Below are 23221 nucleotides of genomic sequence, written 5' to 3'. Positions count from 1 at the left end.
CAGGTATTTGAATAATAAAGACAAAATGTTTGCATTTGGGATGAAAGATGAGCACACAAATTCGATATTACAGAAATGTGTTTTTCTACAAAGCATCTTCCTTCCTCAAGGCAGCCTAAACTAGGTGAGATGTGGTAGTTGCTAATTAAATGGTGTGTTTGTAAAATTAAGCCAAAGTTCAGAGAGACTCACATAAATTATCAGTGTATATATTAAAGTTTCTTGCTGAAGTAACACATGTGTCTTCTTCAGGAAAAAGAAAACACTTTAAAATCCCGCTTTAAAAAATAAACCTATCTTTTGGATTTGAGACAGCTTAAGGATGTGAGAGGCTAAATAGCTCTTGCATCTTTGTGATTTAAGATCAAATACTTTGGCTCAAATGGTAGGAAAACAGGGATATTTGTGAAAGTGGTTTCTAAAAAAAGTCATAATGACCTAGTGGCTTTCTCATCATTCTCTTTTTTTTATTATTCCACAAACAGCCATTCATATAAATGTTTTGAAAACACTATTAGAGAGGACTACATATTCCTTTTATTCTCATAATTTTTATGGGAGGAAAACATAGCTAAAAGAGATGAAAGTCTTATATCTGTATTTATAATTTAAATTTATAATTAAATTATAATCTAAAAAATCGACCTCAAAGCTGTAGAATTCAATCAATGCAACAGGTCACTCTTGAACAGAATGAGGATTTAATGTCTATGCTTTTTATCTAGTTTAGGAGGTAAGCTTACAGTGATAAATTATCTGTGTGGGTGGTGATGGTTGAAAAGAATGAGACAAGTATTCAGTAAACTTGGCTGAGAAAACAGAACCCAACAAGAATTTCGCCATCAGAATTCTTAATTGATTATTCTTTGTCAGCTCTTATCCTGGGTAAAAATGCTTCACATTAATGTGATTTTGTGATGTAATTTTGTTATGAAGTCATTATTAAAAATTATTATAACAGTATTTTTTCCTAGATCAAGAAAGCATCATTTGACACACACACACAGCACTGTGCATTAACCCAGCATTCTGACCATCACCATAAGCACAGAAATACTAGGTCCTCTTGTTATCTTTTTATAACTTTACAACATAATGCCAGCTTCATAGCTGGTCCACCAGATGAGACAAAGAGTGAGGTAATTCTGGGTAAGATGGTCTGAGATCCTAGGAGCAAAAGCTGTCAATAAACCTAAGGTGTTGCTGCCAGAATAACTGAACCACTTTTAGAACTCAGATGAATCAACTGTGAACCAATTACAGTGGCACAGGTGCTTTTGTCAAGCACATTACTGTGTTACTGGAAGAAAAAACTGATGACAATGCCATAGCCTGAAAGTAAGAGCTTCTTAACTGTGACCAAAACCTTGATAAATCCTCAGTCTTCAGAAACGTCCAAAGAGCTTAACTGAAACCACCTGAGTCATTTAGTGAACAGAATTTACTCTGTGGTTTCTCTGTGTCTGTACTGACTTTAGTTCCTTTTCCAGTCATAAATGCTTTTTTAAAATTTTCTTTCGTTTTGGAAGATGATTAATTGAGTTGTAGGTACAAATTCTCTTGTATCATTAGTGCTCTGTGAATACTGAATGTCTAATCCGTTAGTTGGAATTTTTTTGCCACTTATGCCTCTGGACTAGTACATTAATTTTGTAAAGTATGTTTGATTGCTTTTAATGTCAAATAAATTCTCTAGCCACCTTAACTCATGAAGTGGTTTTCCATGTTTTCGTACAAAATCTCCACTAGTGTTATTAACAGACAGCTGGATGTATCATAAATATTCCTTGTAAGGCATTTCTTTATGCTTTTACAGAAAGGATTTGACAATACAAGAAGTTAAAAAAAGAATTCTTAGAGACAGAATACCTGGGTATGAAGGTCATACGTAAAAATTAATTTTATCTGCCTTCCCCCCCAAAAAAGAATATGAGTAACTGCATTAAAAACTCTGAGTTTTATTGGAGAGATAGAGATAGAATGAGATAGATTGGGATTTATGTGTGTAACAGAAAGTACTACTGGAGACTAAATTTGTGCTTTCTATCCCTGTTTTAGGAAACCCTGGTGGCATAGGGGTTAAGGGCTATGGCTGCTAACCAAAAGCTTGGCAGTTCCAATCAACCAGGGGCTCCTTGGAAACTCTATGGGGCAGTTCAACTCTGTCCTGTAGGGTTGCTATGAGTTGGAATTGACTCGACAGCAACAGGTTTGGTTTTTTTTTAATCCTTGCTTTGTAGGACAGGGGCTGAGTATCAATGGGGTATTGTTCGAATTTCCTGAGGATATGGATCTCACTGAAGTGGATGACACATCACTGATATATGGATAGATTAACTTGGAGAAATCAAGGAGTGGGGGTGATCAAGCCTCTTGTCCTTCAAAAATGGGGGCTCCCTCCTAGGCAGTGAGACTCCCTGTCGGATTGATCATATCAAGGGTCAGAAACATAGAACTGATAAAATGGTTATGAGTCTTCCATCTCAGGGAGGTGGACAAGCAGACTTCTGTGAGTCATCAAAGTTTTAGACTCCTTAGACTTTTTTTGGTCCATGTTGTTGTTGTTAGGTGCCTTCAAGTCAGCTCTGACTCATAGCGACCCTGTGTACCACAGAATGAAACACTACCGGGTCCTGTTCCATCCTCACAGTCCTTGCTATGTTGGGGCCCATTGTTGCAGCCGCTGTGTCAATCCATCTTATTGAGGGTATTCCTCTTTCTCGCTGACTCTCTACCAAGAATGATGTCCTTCTCCAGGGAGTGGTGCCTCCTGATAACATGTCCAAAGTACATTAGAGGAAGTCTCGTCATCCTTGCTTCTAAGAACATTCTGGCTGTACCTCTTCCGAAACAGATTTGTTCATTCTTCTGGCAGTCCATGGTATATTCAATATTCTTCTTTAACACCATAAAGGCATCAATTCTTTGGTCTTCCTTATTCATTGCCCAGCTTTTGCATGCATATGAGGCAATTGAAAATATGATGACTTGGGTCAGGCACACCTTAGTCCTCAAAGTGACATTTTTGCTTTTTAACACTTTAAAGGGGTCTTTTGCAGCTGATTTGCCCAATGCAATAAGCTGTTTGATTTCTTGACTGCTGCATCCATGCGTGTTGATTGTAGATCCAAGTAAAGTGAAATCCTTGACAACCTCAGTATCTTCTGTTTATCATGATGTTGCTTATTCGTCCACTTGTGAGGGTTTTTGTTTTATGTTGATGTGCAATCCATACTGAAGGCTGTAGTCTTTGATCTTCATCAGTAAGTGCTTCAAGTCCTCTTTCCTTTTGGCAAGCAAGGTTGTGTCATCTGAATAACACATGTTGTTAACGAGTCTTCCTCCAATCCTAATGCCCCGTTCTTCGTAGAGTCTAGCTTCTTGGATTATTTGCTTAGCATACAGATTGAATGAATATAGTAAAAGGATACAACCCTGATGCACAACTTTCCTGACTTTAAACCATGCAGTAGCCTCTTGTTCTGTTCGAATTGCTGCCTCTTGGTCTAGGCACAGGTTCCTCACGAGCACAATCAAGTGCTCTGGAATTCTAATTCTTTGCAATGTTATTCATAATTTGTTATGGTCTACGCAGTTGAATGCCTTTGTATAGTCAATAAAACACAGGTAAACATCTTCCTAGTATTCTCTGCTTTAAGCCAAGATCCATCTGACATCAGCAATGATATCCCTCATTCTACACCCTCTTCTGAACCTGGCTTGAACTTCTGGCAGTTTCCTGCCAATGTACTGCTGCAACCGCTTCTGAATGATCTTCAGCAAAATTTTACTTGTGTGTGATATTAATAATGTTGCTCAATAATTTCTGCATTCTGTTGGATCACTTTTTTTTAAAATGGGCACAAATATGGATCTCTTCCAGTTGGTTGGTCAGGTAACTATCTTCCAAACTTCCTGACACAGATGAGTGAGCACCTCAAGCGCTGCATCCGTTTGTTGCAACATCTCATTTGGTACTGTGTCAATTCCTGGAGGCTTGCTTTTCCCCATTTCCTCCAGCACAGCTTGGACTTCGTCCTCTAGTACCATTGGTTCTTGATCATATGCTACCCCCTGAAATGGGTGAACATCAACCAATTCTAGGTACAGTGACTGTGTGTATTCCTTCCATCTTCTTTTGATGCTTCCTGCATCATTTAGTATTTTCCCACAGGATCCTTCAGTATTGCACCTCGAGGCTTGACTTTTTTCTTCAGTTCTTTCGGCTTGAAAAATGCCGAGCGTATTCTTTCCTTTTGGTTTTCTACCTCCAGGTCTTTGCACATTGCATTATAATACTTTACTTTGTCTTCTCGAGCAACCCTTTGAAATCTTTTGTTCAGCAATTTGACTTCATCATTTCTTCCTTTCACTTTAGCGACTCGTCGTTCAAGAGCAAGTTTCAGAGTCTCTTCCGACATCCATTTTGGTCTTTTCTTTCTTTCTTTCTTTCTTATCTTTTTAATCACCTCTTGCTTTCTTCATGTATGATGTCCTTGATGTTGTTCCACAACTCAGCTGGTCTTTGGTCATTAGTGTCCAATGTGTCAAATCTATTCTTGAAATAGTCTCTAAATTCAGGTGGGATATACTCAAGATTGTATTTTGGCTCTCATGGACTTGTTCTAATTTTCTTCAACCTCAAGTTGAACTTGCATATAAGCAGTTGATGGTGTGTTCTGCAGTTGGCCCCTGGCCTTGTTCTGACTGACGATATTGAGCTTCTCCATCGTCTCTTTCCACAGATGCAGTCAATTTGATTCCTGTGTTTTTCATCTGGTGAGCTCTACAAGTATAATCGCCATTTACATTGTTGAAAAAAAGTATTTGCAATGAATAAGTCATTGGTCTTGCAAATTCTATCATGCAATCTCTGGCACTGTTTCCATGGCTAAGGCTATATTTTCCAACTACTGATCCTTCTTCATTTCCAACTTTCACATTCCAATCACCAGTAATTATCAATTCATCTTGATTCATGTTTGATCAACTTCAGACTGCAGAAGTTGGTAAAAATCTTACATTTCCTCATCTTTGGCATTAGTGGTTTGTGCGTAAACTTGAATAATATTGTATTAACTGGTCTTCCTTATAGGCATATAGATATTAGCCTATGGATGACAGTGTTGTACTTTAGGATATTCTTGAAATGTCCTTTTTGATGATGAATGTCACGCTATTCCTCTTCAATTTTTCATTTCTGGCATAGTAGACCGTATAATTGTTCAATTCTAAATGGTCAATACTAGTCCATTTCAGCTCACTAATGCCTAGGATATCAATCTTTATGAGTTCTATTTCACTTTTGACGACTTCCAATTTTCTCAGATTCATACTTCGTATATTCCTTGTTCCAATTATTAATGGATGTTTGTAGCTGTTCTCGTTTTGAGTTGTGCTACCTCAGCAAATGAAGGTCCCAAAAGCTTGACTTCATCCATATCATTAAGGTCAGCTCTACTTTGAGGAGGCAGCTTTTCCCCAGTTGTATTTTGAGTGTCTTCCAACCTGAGAGGCTCATCTTCTGGCACTATACCAGACATTGCTCCACTGCTATTCATGTTTTTCACTTGTCACCTTTTTTCAGAAGTAGACTGCCAATTTCTCTTCCTAGTCTGCCTTAGTCTGGAAGCTCTGGTGAAACCTGTCTACATCGATGACTCTGCCGGTGTTTGAAAGACCAGTGGCATAGCTTCTAGCATCACAGCAACACGCAAGCCACCACAGTACGACAAACTGACAGATGCGTGGGGGTCTGGGAGGGAAGTGTAATGAGCCCTTGCGTATTCGAAAGGTTATAAGGGAAGCAGGCTGACTCTTGTGGAGATCCTGGGGGCTACAAGGAGAAGCAGTGGTTTCTGGTCCCTAAAGAAGACACCTGAGACACAATGAACATGGAGCCTAAAGGCTGACAAGAACCTTTGAGGAGAAGGAATTTGTGGACTGATGGCCCTGAACATTTGGTGCAAGGCCTGGAGTGGTCAATGGTGGGCCCTGAGGGGCTGTTGTTACACAGAACATCAATCTCTTTCATAAGCTTATTTTGGCCTCTGCCAGAGGCTGGGCCTGAGAGATATCCCTGAGGCAGGGAAGAGCAGAACTGGGTCAGCTGAGGTAGAAATCTAGCATTCAATGGTGACAGTCCAATGTGACAGCAAAGCATCACAGCAAAGTGGTGGCCCTGACAAATGGTCAGATGTCCCTCTTTAGGAGGAAAGGTGGGGTGGGAGGGGGGCAAAAGAGGAATATTGGCCTTCTTGCTACTTACGCATGTAATCAATGCAGTTTTACTTAATTCATTGAGATTGAGAGACATGACTTTTTATATCTCAAACTGTGTTCTGGAAAAGTTTCTCATAGTTGATAGTTAAGTTATTGCTATCTCATATTCATTATGAAATTATATTTTATGCTAATTTCATTCATACTTATCAGATTATTAGAAAACATTCACAAATAATAAGGGCCTAGTGTTCTGATCACATCTAATTATTGCCAAAAAAAAAAAAAAGCCAAGTGATAACCAAGAAATTTCTAGATTTTCCTTTCAACTTATACTTATGAATTTTGATTCTCTGAACCTATTAATTTTGTCAGCTTAAAATTCCAAAAGTGCTGCTCAGTTAGAGGGCAATATCTGAGACAAAGGACCCAGGAGAAGGAACAAAGATCAATACAGCCAGAAAACACCACCATCAAACCATTCTCACCATTCAGGTCTCCTGTACTTCCACCTCAGTCCCAAATTCTTCTTTTATAAATCTCTCAAAGATAATATTTATCCCCAAAGTAATTTTTATACATTTCACCAAATATCAGGCAGTAGCATCTATAAATTTCAGACACTATGAAGACAAGTGAAAGTCTCAATATAATGGCAGAGAGATTTTGGATTCCACAAATATTGAAAAACAAAACAAAACAGACTCTCTTTCAGTAAATGTTGAATAAACTAGGTTGAGACATAAGTGATTCAACTGAAATTTAGGTTTTGTAATTACGAATATTTAATACTCATTAAAACAGTTGATTACTTAGGAAAGAATAAATGTTCTTTACTAGTTTAGGGTAAGTATACTCCTTTTAAGCTTCTCCATAATAAGAATTATGACTGTCAATATAAGGATGCTTTTGTTATTTGGCAATGCGCATTTGAAACATGCCCAGTGGCATAAATGTAAGTGTATACACAGCATGGGAGATAACAATTACTTACCCTGTAGGCTGGCTCTCAAATTCTTCTGACCATTGCTCTTGAATATCCTCAGTAGAAAGATCTACATCCCGGGTGGTGGCAAAATTGAACTCACTGCCTTCATTTCCATGGAAATAAATGGAGTTCCCATCTGACTGACAGCTATGCTGTAGATAAAAAGAGAGCATGGGGTGGCTGTTGAATTGGTTTTGTAGCTGTATCTGTCTTACTCACGTATAATTAGAGTTTGTAGAAAAGTCATTATATTATTCCTTCTACGATGGACTCTCAAATCAAAAGAGCTGGTTACCTCTTTTTTGCCTTGTTTAATTCAATTACAATTTCTTTCTAACTTATTAAGTTATCACAAAAAAGGAGCCAAGAGGGCATTTGAGATTTGCCATCTCAGCCTTCAGTATGAAATAAGAATATTTTAATTGGAATAATTTCCCATCTTTACCACAGTCCTTGTTGTGGGAATTAAATGTGATAATGACTTGACATATATTTTCAATACTGTGGTCATAAGCTAAATCACAATGACCTTTTCAATATTCCATATATTTCTGGTTTGCCATTCAAGCCCTTCAAATTTGTCTGTAAGTGGGGTATGAGTAGAATAGTCAGTTAATCAAAACATGAAACACAGAAAAGGTCAAAGTAATCTTGGATATGGTCTCATATTCTCTGCTTGCTTTTGAGTAAAAATTTCTGAACAGAGCTAAAAAGTGCATGATATTCCAATGAAGAGCTGGAAAATCACAAACTCTGTTATTCTCCAAAAGAACACTAAGCTTGGAAAGAATTAAAGAAATAATTTCTTGTGATACTTTAACCTGTTTTTCAGCTTAGAATTTCTGAATCTTAGATAAATTAATAATCAAAGGCAAGATCAAACTCTAGAGCTGAATAAACTGAGTAAACTGAGTATTTACTTTAAAAAATTGCTATGAGCTTGTATTAATTATTTTTGTAACAAGTTATATGTAGAGAAATGCTAATAAATGAAAGATCAAACCTTCTTTTAAGTTTTATATATTCTTAAAATGAAATATAAATAACAATTAGACAGACAGTATCAGCTTGGCCTGGTGACTGAAGTTCTATAGCACAGGGACCATATCCACTTTGTTCCCTGTTGTATCCTAGGTCTTACCACAGTGCCTAGCATATAATACCAAAAAACCCTGTTGCTGTCAAGTTGATTCTGACTCACAGCGACCCTATAGGACAGAGTAGAACTGCCCCATAGATTTTCCAAGGAGCAGGAGGTGAATCTGAACTGCCAGCTTTTTGGTTAGCAGCTGAATGCTTAACCATTGTGCCACCAGGGCTCCTAGAATATAATAGGTGTTCAAAAACATTTGCTACTAGTTGAACAAATGACATGGTTCCAATGTTTCTGGTAATCAATCTTTTACCAAGAACTTACTATGTGCAAGGAATATGGAAGATACTGGAGGGAAAATATTTATAATAAAGTATAATATTTCATAATCTTTGCTCTCAAAAACTCTTGGTCTGGCTGAGATATGTCAAAGATAAGTCCCAATACAAAACAGCATACGGTAAGTGCCAGTGAGCGAGCGAGAGTGGGAATCACTGTGCCCAGGGCAGGTCTAGATGAGCAGTCTTCATGGAAGAGCAAGTCTTCAACTTGCCTTAAAGAGTGGAGAGAAATCCAAGTTGGATGACAAATGTGAATAAATCGCCAAAGTGAGAAAGGACATAGTGTTCCTGTAGGAAATGAGTAGGTGCAATTTTGAGAGTAGACTGGAACTCATCTGTAAAGGATCTTAAATGGTAACCTAAGGGATCTAGATACTATTGTGTTGGCACTGGTGTTCTAAAACCAGCTAGTGATGTATGCAAAGAAATGTTTCACAACAGTTAAACTGGTTGTAGCTGAAAAAATCAAATGGGAAGAAATGAGACTCTTTACTAGATTGAAAGAGTAAGTGAAGCTTCCAGAAGCTCCCAGAAGTTCAAGAGAGTAAGAGCATATGATCTTGGGGGAATAATTTCACCCCACTAAGACATAAGGCATATCCACTGGGTCCTGTCATCACTTTTGATATTACCATAGTAATGAAGCATGCATCAACTGCCTGAGAATCTTCTTTACACTGCAATAAATACAGATTATGATGCCAAACTGAAATCATTGTAACTGATCTTTAACCCACGCATATTGATAAAAAAGCTAGGATTCAGTAAAGTTAACAGTAAGTAGAAACTGACAAATGATGACAAACCCAAGGATCCTTTACATGTTAACCAGAATAACAAAGATGACTTTCCTAATAATAAACCCGCTGAACTCTAAATAAAAGCCTTCACAATCATCTTGACATCCTGGAATCCTGATCACCTGTGGGCTACGTTTATCTGACTTTAAGTAAATGCAAGGACACATTAAGCCATTGTCCAAGGAAATGGTTTACATGAAATACCTATACATGTGAAAAGAGGACAATTTAAATTAAAATTTTAAAAGATATATCTGAGTAATAAAAAGAATGAATCATTTAACATAAAATCTTGGTCATATCTGGCCAAACAGCAATTTAGTTATTTCAATTTTGGCTCCATTTACCTTATAATTACTTGCTGATATTTTAAGACTTGACATCATACATTTTTTTTTTTTTGCTTTCAAATATTTATATTATTAATGTAATTTTGGATGTATTTTCATTTGGTTGAGATATAAAATTTATCTACAAAAACCAAAACATTAGAAAACTAGATATAATATTGTTAGACTGGTCTCACAAAATTAAAATGAATTGGTATGGTAGAGTTGAAAACTGAAGTATATTTTAAAGAAATTTCTTTAGTTATTTTGGTGTTATCAAACATTAGGTTGGAGACCATTTGTGATTGTATGATTACTAAAAATTAGCTATCATACTCATACTGGTAGGGTCTAGAAACTAGTAGGATCTGTGTTTGGGAAGTGTCCATGAAGGACAGAATGGTGTAGCTTTCTGCATATTATAATTATTTCTATAGAGAATGAGCTGTTCTTTACCAATATTAAGTAAAAGAACAAAACTCAATACCAAAGCTAAATTCAATCAGGGCACAGGATAATAACAGTCAGTGTTAGCCTTTGTACTGAAAACATCTTAATCCTGTCTTTCAACTTTAAAGGAAGATCCACTGATAGCTTTCTTTAGCTCTATTCTCCTTTCCCAAATGAGCCCTTCATTTCTCTTTCTTGCCTTATTGCTCTGGCTAGCACTTCCAGTACAATACTAAATGAGAGTGGTGATAACGGGCATTCTTGTTTTGTTTTTGTTCTCAAGGGGAATGCTTTCAATCTCTCTCCATTGAGAATAATGTTGGCTGTTGGTTTTGCATATATGCCCTTAATTATGCTTAGGAATTTCCATTCTATCCTTATTTTGCTGAGAGTTCTTATGAGGAAAGGTGCTGGACTTTATCAAATGCCTTTTCAGCATTATTGAGATGATCTTATGATTCTTTTCCTTTAAGTTTCATTTTAGACTTAACCAATGACATACACTTTATACTTCTAAGTACTAATAGATTTCCAATTTTTAAAAATTTCTTACAGTCCTTACCTATTTCTATTTGTCCACCAAAAATATTTTCCTACTTTGTTGCTGAATGGATTTCCTTAACTTGACAATCAGAACACAGTGTAACCAAATGACAAGAATTTGTCATTCAGAAAAGCATCAACAGGAAACATCAGTGCAAATTCCTCAGTATAGCAAGTCCTTGGCCACAATTCAGGATAGCATTTTTCTAGGGTTGCTCCCTATATTCTGCTGAAAATGTTAATGACTTCACCTCTGTACTTGTAAAAGTATTTGCAGTTGCCTCCACCATTGTTTAATCAGGTTTTCATTAAAGGTGAACATTGATGCACCTCTTAATATCATCTCTCTGGGGTCTAATGGCCCCGATGATTCCTCCAGGCATCTGTAGTCTTACAATTTATTTTTTGACGATATCCCTTTTGTTAGAATGAGGATATTGGGCATTTGGGCAATACCAGCTTGCAGAGAGCTGGTGGCAGATGGAATGAAATCTGTCTGGTATGCCTTCCCCTCCACATGAGCAGAGCACCATCCATTTCCTCCATTAAGGAGTTGTCACTCAGCCCACCCAGCTGGAAGACCATTTTTGATAGCCAAGGTGGCTGGTGGCAGACAATTCAGATACAAAGTGCACTTTAAAAGGCAGCTAAAACACCATTTGTAGGAAAATTGAAAATGCATGGCTTCCACCACGGCCAATTTTTTAATGACTGTAATATTTTAAGTGATTATTTTTGCCACTTCAGATTGCTCCTTAGAGAGGAGAGGTTTTTTTTAATTAAAATCTAGGCAATGCAAACAGATGAGATATGAGGAGCAGAGAAAAGAGAAATAAGATGAATAAAATTAATTAAAATGGCATTGTTGGCAGAGCGATAAATTAGCCACTGTCTGGCTGGAAATAAAATATATTTATATAGGAATTTCTGGACTAAAGTGAGATGTGTGAATAAGTGATCAGAAATTGATTTACAGCCTACATTTCATTTTCTTAAGTCTTTTACTTGCTATAGCAGTTATATAGAAATATTTATTTCCTACAACCTGGTTCAATGAACTTTAAAGGTACAGACTTACATGCTATAAAAAACATCAACATAGGTAGGGAATGATTTCTCTCATGAGGCAAAATGAATTTCTATCATTTTTCACACATTCAATTTCTAAGTAATTTAATGCCAGTTATAAAACCAAAAACTTGGCTATGAACACAGTCCAGGTGCAAGAGACCCGAAGTGCATTTTCTCTAGTCAACACAATAGATTCAACCATGGTGAGTGAATTTTTTTTTTTTAATGTTTTTTCTAATTATTTTCTGGATTCATTAAGCATTCACATTTGAACGACTTTGTACTAAGATTCATAAAGATTGAATTTATGGTATATTTTGTGACAAGTGTATAATTACTTGGCAATAGTTATGACAACTCCAAAATGGCAATAGCGATGGATTTGAATTGGCGTAATGAGAGGAAGAATAACAATGTAAAATTCCATAGGGCAGTTGTTAACCTTGTCTATGAGAATCAACTTGACTTTCACAGCGTCTGAGATTTTCAGACTTGCTTCCTCAAATTAGGAAACCAGGCACAAGGAAGCTGCAAGATAACATGGAAAGAAAGGGCCGAGCTTTATAATGGAAGAGGCTTGACTTTGAAACTCAAAACTGTTTTATCTTGGGAAGTCATTTGGTCTCTCTGAACCTCTGTTTTTTCATCTGTGAAGTGGGGGTAATTGTGAGGATTAGCTGAGATACTGTAGGTAACATGCCTGCCCTAAAGATTGGTGAATCTTAGGACATCAAACCAAAAACCCATTGCTGTCGAGTTAATTGCAACTCATAGCAACCTAATAGGACAGAGCAGAACTGCCCCAGGGGGTTTCCAGGGAGCGCCTGGTGGATTTGAACTGCCAGCCTTTTTGTTAGCAGCTGTAGCTCTTAACTAATACGCTATCAGGGCTTCCCTTAGGACATTAGTAGTGGTGAACCGCCTCATTTTTTTTTTGACCCCCATCTTCATTCATTCATTTAACAAGCCTGACTTTAAGGAGTGACACTTAATGCAAGTTATTCTCCTGGGCATTGTGCTAGATATAAATACAATGGAAGACATTATTATGCTTTTAAAGTTTGTACAGGATAAAATAAATTTCACTTACTGAATATCGTGTTTAAAATAACATAATTCGTGATTAAATGTGTCAGCTTCAGGAAAAAAATGGTATCTCAGTGATGAGGCTCTGGGGATTTGTTTGAATGGTGACTTTCTGTAGATTTTATCAAAATTGTTTCTTTTTATGTTATAGGCCACTCTTGTCATGGCGATCTGGCTCGTTTCCCTGTTTCACTAATACCACTCCATGTTAATTACTGTATAAATAGGCCATATTGGTGGGGGGAATGGTTAAAAGTATGCTACTTATGTTTAACCCTTCATCCCCAAAGTACTCTAATAGCTTAACAAATTATATTCTGGCTCATTCTACAATATCATGTACCTACCTCTTGGGTGAAACATGTTAAGAGCAATACTATCCAAAGTGAAGAACATTTCAAGCAAAGGGAATTTAGGTAGACAGCATGCAATTAACCAAGCTGGATTCTGGCCAGAAAATCATAGTTAACATGCCGATTCTTAATAGAAAGAGACATGGGAATATGGACTAGCCACAAGTCTTACTGAGCTCAGGTTTATCCTCATTAGAAAGCTAGTACCCAAATCCTTTAATTTACAGATTAGATAGTTTCCAGAAGAGTGATCTACAAAGCACATTTTTGTAAAGCAAATCTGATTTCCTCGTGTTTGATTTTTACACTCTAAAAAATAAAATCATCCAATGGGTTGTTGAAACCTTCTCTTGGGGCTCCCAATAGAATGTTTCGTGGGAGACAAACGGCATTGTAGGAGGCAGGCACAGCTCTGCCAGGGGGTTATATTCCCCAAAAGTGGGCTTAGAAATGAATTCTGCTTTGACTGTGTTCATCCATTTAACCATTAGTCTTATATTTTCCATTAGCTTCAACTTGTTCTAATGCTTGAACTTTTTTAGACAAATTAATCTGCATTTTTTTCATAATTTGGACATAGTGACCTTTGTTCTCCATTAACAATTCAGCAATGCGTGACAATAGTATTGGACAGATGACAGCAGAAGCCCAGAATGAAAGCTCTAATTCTTATTCAGGACTAGAGACTGGTCTAGTGTCCACTGGGATAATAAATTTGGCAAATGCATAGTGTACAAGATCAATAAGAAAATTAATAGACTCCCCTGTTCTGACTTAATACTTCCCCTTAATGGGTTGTTGATTTATATAATGGCTGTTGTCTTCATTAGGGTCTTTCGGTGTCTATCAAGCTTGGAAAATTATCATTATTACTAGATATTTATCTACAGTAAATGTGGTAAAGGGGAAGCAGTCAGTTTAAATGGGAGTAGTAGAAGAGGGAAGATGAAGACATGGCACTTCTAAATTCTCTATTCTTAGTTACTCCTGATCATTGGCATAAATTTTCAAAATTTAAAAATTATTTTTTAAGGGAATTTCTTTTAAATAAACATGATCAAATGATAGCCTATTCCAAAGGACAAAACTTCGTTAACAACGTTTCTGACGTTTAGTACTGATTTATTCTCAACACAAGTTGCCACAAACATGTAGAAGGAGTAATCTGGAATTCTCTGCTATCCATACAATGAACTACGGTAATAAACAGAAAAAGATTAGGAAGTGCAGGCACAGCTATCAGAGTGGGAAGATTTCTTAAAAATAAAAAATACACGGAGCAGCACCTATCTCACAGTGATCTGCATTTAATCTGTGAGTCAATACCAGAGTTGACAGAAACCAGTGATTTATGCTTTTGCAAGCTGAGGGTAACCAGGCTAGCTGAGCAGATATAAACATTTATTAATGGTGAGTGAGCAAAACTCTCTCTCTCTTTCACACACACACACACACACACACACACACACACACACACACACACACACACACACAACGGAGTCATGGGTGATTAATGCTATCAAAATAAAACAATTTTGGCTGCCACCAAAGATGGAAGCAAATATGCAAACAAAATGAAGCAGCTGCCTGACCCATATTCGCCTCTATAGCATATTGATCCATTCATAAATTCTGCTTCATGGAGTACTAGTGAAGGATGAGGAAAACAAAAACAACAACAACAAACCTGCTCACAGCCCTTCTTAAATCATTTGTCCCTTGATTCTCCTCCTAGTACTTCACTGGTCTATGCAGCTCCTCTCTTTGATGCTAAGTGCTGGACAGCAGGCAGCTGCAGCAAATCCAAGCTGACCTTCTAAGCACTTAAACATGTAATAATTTCTTTGAATTTGAAATTAAGCGTTTTCTCAGATTCCAAGATGTGAGGTTGAGGAGCTGGAAAGGAATAACTTTGATGAAGTTGTCTAGATGTTTCAAGAGTATCCAAGGAAAATTAAACACTGAATAGCCAGGGTCTTTACAGACACCCGATGCTCATCTAATATAATTGTAACACTTGGATGAATGTCTCTTTCTCATAGTGCTGGCATCTAGAAAGCACTCAGGGAATGCTATTATTACTACTACTGATAGTACTATGTTGTTGTTGTTAGTTGTCACAAATCAATTCTAACTCATGGTGACCCCACGTGACAGAGTAGAACTACCTCATAGGGTTTTCTTGGCTTTAAGTCTTTAGGGGAGGAGGTAGCCAGGTTTTTATCTCACAGAGCTGTTGGGTGGGTTCGAACTGCCAACCATTGGGTTAGCATTTGAGCACTTAATTGTTTGTACCACCATGGCTCCTTTAATAGTCCCATAAGTACAATTATTACTATTATTTATCATCACTACTATTACTATCCCCCATGTGTCCAACTATATGAAGAAGAACGAGGCATCAGGATTGGTGGAAGACTCATTAACAACCTGTGTTATACAGATGACACACCTTGCTTGCTGAAAGTGAAGAGGACTTGAAGCACTTACTGATGAAGACCAAAGACTACAGCCTTTAGTATGGATTCTACCTCAACATAAAGAACCCCAAAATCCTCACAACTGGACCAATAAGCAACATCATGATAAACGGAGAAAAGATTGAAGTTGTTAAGGATTTCATTTTACTTGGATCTACAATCAACATCCATGGAAATGGTAGTCAAGAAATCAAATGAGATATTGTATTGAGAAAATCTGCTGCAAAAGACCTCTTTAAAGTGTTAAAACAAAGATGCCACTTTGAGGACTAAGGTGTGCCTGACCCAATTCATGGTATTTTCAATCACCTCATATGCATGTGAAAGATGGACAATGAATAAGGAAGACTGAAAAAGAATGGATGCCTTCGAATAATGGTGTTGGTGAAAAATATTGAATACACCATCGACTGCCAGAAGAACGAACAAATCTGTCTTGGAAGTACAGCCAGAATGCTCCTTAGAACTTCATCTACTTTAGACATGTTATCAGGAGGGAGAAGTCCCTAGAGAAGGACATCATGCTTGGTAAACTAGAGGGTCAGCAAAAAAATAGGGAGAACCTCAACAAGATAGATTGACACCGTGGCTGCAAAAATGACTGTGAGGATGCCACAGGACTGGGCAGTGTTTCGTTCTATTGTACATGGGGTTGCTATGAGTCAGAACTGACTAGACAGCACCTAACAACAAGAACATCCCTGGATATAAGAATCTTACCCAAAATGAAATGCTGAATCTTGATATTACATGTCTTAAATGGAGGGGCCAAAAGAAAAAGAAAAAGATGAGTTTATATCCTTTAAACCCTGAAGGTAAAACCAAGAGTGTCTTCACAGATTTGGTACACCAGAAGTTGTCCTGAGATTATTCATTCCCCCACCTCAGGCAGAATAAATTTGCCTCTTACTCTTAAATGTGGCAGAGTAAGGAGAAGGCACAAACACCTATAGCCACCTGAAAGACAGGTGTTGCTGGGGGATGATAGCCGTGGTAGCAATAGCTCTTCTAGCAACTGCAGACAATAAACTGATGGAGTATATCCCATATCTTCAAAACGGGAACAAGTGACACAAATAATTCTTGATGTTTCTAGAAACTGCACCCAAAGTAAAAAGGATGCAGTATTCTGTAAAACAAGGCAAAATCACTGTAACCAATAATTAAGACTGGTGGTTTTCAGTCCCCTCGCCTTGCTGAGCCTGTGATCTGCTTACTCTGGGAGATCGCTAATGAGGGTGGTGCTCTGGGGAGCTTTCTGACTTTCAGCTCTATGTTTACTGACACTTAGAGCCCCGCCTACTTGGTAATGAACAAAGGGCTGCTTAGGGATTCATGGGAAATAAAAAGTTATGATGGTAATTAGAAGCATGGTAGGAAATATGGGCTCTCCTTTTCTTCCACATGGGCAAGTTCTCTGGAAAAACATTGGAAGAGAAGTCAGACAAGGCCATAGGCTGATAAGGAGGTTGTAGGAGAAACACAGATGGCCATATAGGAAGAACCTATTAATTCTGTAACCTCTTGCAACCTTACTCTGCTTTCCAATCTGAAATCAAAAAGCACAACAAATATAAGACTGGGATGTATATTAAAAGCTGATACTGCTATAGATCTAAAAAAAAAAAAGATATACTTCATATTAATTACTATAGAGCCAACAGATGGTAATGCTCTTCTAACAACCCAGTGCAGATTTAAACTGGCGACCTATAATTGGTATTCACCAGATCACATAAATTTCTTAAGCTAATTACTCTACTTGGTTTTATATCATTCTGCCCTGGTTGAGATAAACAAGGACAGGCTCAGATGAAAGGGATAAATATTCCCAAAGAAACTGAAAGAAATATCTAAAGAAGGCAGGGAGGAATATGTATGTGAATGCCAGTGACTTCATTTTTCTCTTTCCTATTTGATCAGCCACCTTCAAATGTTATTTTCAAGATCATCAACCGGACAATTTACATACTCACTATCCTTTGTTTTATGAATAATAGCAGTTAAGAACTATCTGTTGTGAATAATAAAACTACTATTAATATTCCAAGTACATGAATGGCATTGAAGATTAATTCTAATGAAAATTGTTCCTTATTTTGATTACCAAATATGGGCAATACTTGTGTCCAACCTAATTAATTTACTGTATTAGATTTTGATATTACATTAATGACACATAAAACCAAAAAACCAAACCTGTTGCTGTCCAGTCGATTCTGACTCATAGTGTCCATGTAGAACAGAGCAGAACTGCCCTACAGGGTTTCCAAGGAGCACCTGGTGGATTTGAACTGTCAACCTTTTGGTTAGCAGCCAATCTTTTAACCACTGTGCCACCAGGGCTCCAATGACATATAGGGATGACATAGTTTGTGAAGTTCATATTTTTCCCATCCTATTCTTTTCCCCACTTTATAATTGGAGGTATCAGCTCAGTCCTTTGCCTTTTATTCATGGTTCTCAATATTCACTTCCTTCTAGAGCTTATGTGTTCTCAAATTTCCACTCAAGACAGCACACATTTATTGAGTTCTTCCTACGTGCTCAAGGAGCCTTGATGGCATAGTGGTTAAGTGCTTGGCTGCTAACTGAAAGGTCAGTGGTTCAAACCTACCAGCTGCTCCATGGGAGAAAGATGTGGCAGTCAGCTTCTGTAAAGATTTACAGCCTTGGAAACCCTGTGGGAAGTTCTACTCTGTCCTGTAGGGTTGCTATGATTTGGAATTGATCTGACAGCAACAGGTTTGGTTTTGTTTTCTATGTGCTAGGCACTGTTTTAAGGGTTTTACGTGCATTTTCTCATTTAGTCATCACAACATGAGATGAACTCTATTTATTACCCCTATTATATATCGACTCTATGGCAGCAGGTTAGGTTTTATTATATATAAGGACTGAGAAACTGAGAAGTTGAATAGCTTGCCAAGATCACATAGTTAATAAGAGGTGAAGCCAAGATTTGAATTCAGACAGTTAGGCCCATTCTCTTAGCACTACCGCTATATCCAGTACCATTCACAATATTTTCAGCTTCCTCCAAGTCAGTAAATATAAAATTCATCTTCTTTATTCAAAAACTAGATTTTAGTATTTTTTCAGTTTTCACGCATTCAATTAACATTTAATAATGGTCTATCATGTACCAGACACTAGGGATTAAAAATGGTTTAAAAAGTCCCTGTACTTAGAAGCTAAACTTCTGACTGGGAAGACAGAAATACCAATAACTACAAAGCAGTGTTGTAAATGCTATCATAGAGGTATATGCCCAGTGTAACAGGATGCTAAAACAGAATTATTTTAACCTTGGCTTTGGTTGAGGCCAAAAGAAAATAGGTGGCAACTACTCCATGTTCCAAAGTAAGGTGATGGAACAACTATAAGGACCTAGCAAGAGGTGATAAAAATGGTTTAGCCCTCACTCAAATTTAGGTTATGCAAGCTTGAGGTTGAAATGGGCAGGAAGTTGGACAGCAGGGAGATGATTTCCTTAGAGTTGTTGGTGTATTGTGAATCCCACCCATACCCATGGTGAGGGAGGAGGGTAACTTCTCACTTCAAGCCCAGCGGGAAGGACTTCAAGGACATTTGGACCTGTGGCTGGAGTTGCCTAGCAGGTGGCTAGATAAGAAGAGGGCTGCGCTTAGAAGTAACTACTCGCCTCCTGATGATGGATCAATGCTGAGGTTTACCATAGACGAGGCATGGGCCATGTACACAAAAGACAATCTAGGTTGTCTGAGATCCTGCTCAAAAGGGCTTCCTGGAGGGGCAAAGGCCCTCAGCATAAAGAAGTTGTAGTCATTTCCCAGGAGCCCTGTGGCTAAGAGAGGAAACACACCTGTCCTGCCAGAGAGATGTACTGGGGAACTGCAGGTGAGAGATCCCCAGCTTTGGCAGGGGTAGGAGTGGGAGATATTTTCAAGAGCTCATTGGTAGATTCAAGAGAAAGCCAGCTTTGATTACTTGCTAAGCTAGAGTTGGAGGGTGAGCAGAGAGAAGGAGCTGAACACTGTCCCCATTCCTACTGCAGCAGATGTAAGCTGGGGGGTGGGAGGGATGAGGGGGACAGGGAGAAGCTATGGATGAAGCTTGGAGTTTGGTTTATCGTGTCGGACTGGTCATATTTGTTACTGAACTGGAACTGTTTGGGAGACTGAAGTTACTGGATGATTTTTTTTTTTTTGTCTATCAGCAAAGTCTTAGGACCTGTCCTAGTTTCCATGCAAACAGGGCAGGGATAAGGAAATGGTCAGTGGAGAAGAATAATGAAGTCGTTTTCCGTCACTAGCCCTAACCCCCAAAAGACTTGCTTGTTCAACCTCATGGTTACACCCCTATAGTGTGGAGGGAGACATTAGTTTTGCAAAAACTTCACAGACCAATGACATTTGAACTGGGCCCCAAAAGATGTGGAGAAATCACTATGCAGAGAACAAAGAAAGTGGAAAACTACATCTAAAGGAATGGGAGTGTGAAATTCTGTGTTGTATTTGTGAGGGGCAGGACAATGGGGCAGGAAACAAGGATGAAAAGTTAGGCTGGTTCTAGATTGGAAAGAGTTTTGAATTATATGTTAGGAAGTCTGGCTTCTATCCTCTAGGCCTACACAGGAAGCCATCAAAGGTCTTAAGCATGGGGTTGCAGGATGTGGTTTGTGCTATGAAATGATGTGGAGTTTCTGTCATTTGTACCCCTTCGTATAATCATGGCCAGTCTGCTACCTCTAGACTGTTGGATTTCTCTTGCTCTACAATCTCACAAGCCCCTACTTTAGTTCACTTCCCATATGGTTTACTGTAAATGTCTCCTGACTCCATATGGGAACTATTTTAACAGTTACATCTACTTATGTTCACTTTATGTCAGCAGTCAATTTCTAAGATGGAGCTGTAACTAGGGTGGGTTGTGAAAACAAAAGCAGTTGTCACTATGTGGAATTGAGCGAAGCAACCAGTGCTTGGGCTGAACTTGCTAAATTCTAATGTATAAAAATCAGTAATCCAGAGGAATGAAGATGCACTACACTCGCAACAAAGCTGGAGCAAGATCAAGAAACATGAGAAAAACAAAAATCTTTAAACCTATAGTCAGAGAGTGATGGGGGAGAAAATGGGCAGATAATTTAACATGTGGATTTCGGGAAAAAACACAGAGCAAGCATATACACTTATACTCACTGCTGCTAAACACAAAGCTAGGTGACAACTGGAAGCAAGAGTTTTAAAGTCAGATTCTTGGATTTGGATTCAGGCTTGCCACTGGTGAGAAGTGTATTTTGGACAAGTTACCAAACATCCCCATATTCCAGTTTCCACATCTGTAAAATGGGGCTAAGATAATACCTTTTTTACAAGTTTATAAGGATCAAATTATATGAGATACTACAAATAAAGTGTTTAGAATTTTACCTGTCATTTTTTGTCAACTGCATGCTTACATTAAAAAGCAGCCATTATTACTTGTCCAAATAGAATTCTATCTGTGCTTGGAAATTTTTCCTTGAATTAACTCTACTTTTAATTAAGCACACTTTCTCGATTGGTCTTTGACTTACTCACTGATTTAGTTTAGTTAAGATGGAAACATCTTAGAAACTTTTAATTAAAATAGAAAAGATACCGTGTAGGTCAAACAAGCCAACAGAACCGTCAAACTTAAAAGTCCATGTAAAGCAATGTTTAAAACATGTCCTTTGACCAATAGGAACATTGAGATATACTTTCTAATTGACTGTATTCAGTTTTCATCTCAGAAGCCATCAAGTAAGGGGGCAATATTTGACAAAGAAACTACATGCAGTTTAAATAAACAACTTTTATTTCTAAAACTCCATGTCATTTGTCAAAGGCCATTTTTTTCCCCCATGTTCTTACGTTTGAGTCAGAAACAAACGGGTGATTGTGCAGAGCACTTAAATATGACAAATGCTTAGATTTTATTAATGTATTTTTTGAAGTTTTAAAAAGAAACACCACAAAAAAATTTCTACTTAACAGCTAAGTCAAGACGAGGATATAAATCATTCCTGCTATGATACGTCTGTAGGATACTTGGCCTGTCTCAAATGTATAACTGGTTAAGTTTCTGAGTAGGATCAGGGACCATAAGGCAAAAGGATATTCCACATACAGCTGTAATTTAATTAAACATTCCTACTGAGGCAAAACCACACTGCATGCATTTTTATCATGAGTGGTAATCAAGTACATGCATTAAGGAATTAGTGTAGTTAATATAATTAGATTAGTATAATGGCTTGTAAAATGAAGCAGAAAAAGTACGTTTATACAGCAAAGGGTACTGAGACCAAATGATAAATGATCATCATGGGAAAGGATGTGAATCCTGGGTCTCGAGGTCCACATGTGTTTCCAAGGTTTACTCCTTTCCTTGCCAGTATCGGACAATAACAGCAGAAATCCCTCTTTTATCAAGTGGTGGTGGGATATGACTTAGGATATCCTTATAAATGTTCTTTTCAATACCTACAGGTAAGGAACCCATGGGCGCTCTCTAAAGGGCCATGGTTTTAGAGTCCTTGTTAGAATAAGCTTCCATAAGGGTTACTGGCTATTTTCTTGCATTGAGCAAAGATCATGCCTGTTCCCAATACCAGTCAATTTGTGCAATTTCATCCAATTAAGGTAAAGTGACTTATGTTTGATTTGTTATGCAAGAAGTTATTGTTTGAGGGGAACTCCTGTGTTAAGGGTTCGCTAAAGAATCTGGCATCATTTTTCTAGTACTAAAATTATTAGAAGGTGGGCATCTTAGATCTTTATATTCTACTTACTATACTTCCTGTCACCCTACCTCTTCCAGCACATGATTTTTTTGCATCAGCAAATCACAGCTTTTTTTTTTTTTTTTTAATTCTCCAAGCTGTATTTGTAAGTTATTTTCATATACTGCATACGTGAGAGGGTCTGGTTGAGGGCCCAATGGCATTTTTTCATATTGCCTAAGTGCAACTTCTTATTCCACATACTTCCTGGGCAAGCCTATAATTACAATTCCCATAGGCTGATAATTCCCAAATCTGTATCTTCCTTGAACTGTTTTATGCATCTAACTGCTGACCATATATTTGTTCTTGCCTACCCCAGGATCCCCAAGGTCGGCATGTCCAAAGTGAATTCATTACCTTCCTGTGAACCTGCGCCTCCTCCTACGTTTCCTGTTTTAGTGACTCTCCACCCAGTTGCCCCAGCCAGAAACCTGGAGTGGTCCTTGACACCTGCCTCTCCTGCATCTTCCTGGTCAGCCCCTGGTCTCCCCCATTCCTTCTGCTAAAAGTCTCTGAAATATGTCCACATTGTCCCATCCTCTCTCCCCTAATTCTGGTCAATGTGATCTCCCATAGGATGATGGTTATAAGCCTCCTATTCGGTCTCCCAGTGGCCCTGGTGGTGAAGTGGTTAAGAGCTCAAGCTGCTAACCAAAAGGCTGGCAGTTCAAA

General features: G+C 37.9%; 1 protein-coding gene across 1 annotated transcript in view; it reads right to left on the bottom strand.

Annotated features, from left to right (window-relative positions):
- The window catches only part of RELN (reelin), a 525949-nt gene that overhangs the window by 195159 nt on the left and 307569 nt on the right, over positions 1 to 23221 (bottom strand). Inside the window, exon 11 of the mRNA XM_064289885.1 lies at positions 7217 to 7362. Coding sequence (XP_064145955.1) covers positions 7217 to 7362 — 146 coding nt within the window. The remainder of the gene's footprint in view (positions 1 to 7216; positions 7363 to 23221) is intronic.

Source organism: Loxodonta africana, chromosome 8 (genome assembly GCF_030014295.1).
Source record: "Loxodonta africana isolate mLoxAfr1 chromosome 8, mLoxAfr1.hap2, whole genome shotgun sequence".
Lineage (NCBI taxonomy): Eukaryota > Metazoa > Chordata > Mammalia > Proboscidea > Elephantidae > Loxodonta > Loxodonta africana.
The sequence above is the reverse complement of the archived record's forward strand: the minus strand, read 5'-3'. Positions and strand labels throughout refer to the sequence as shown.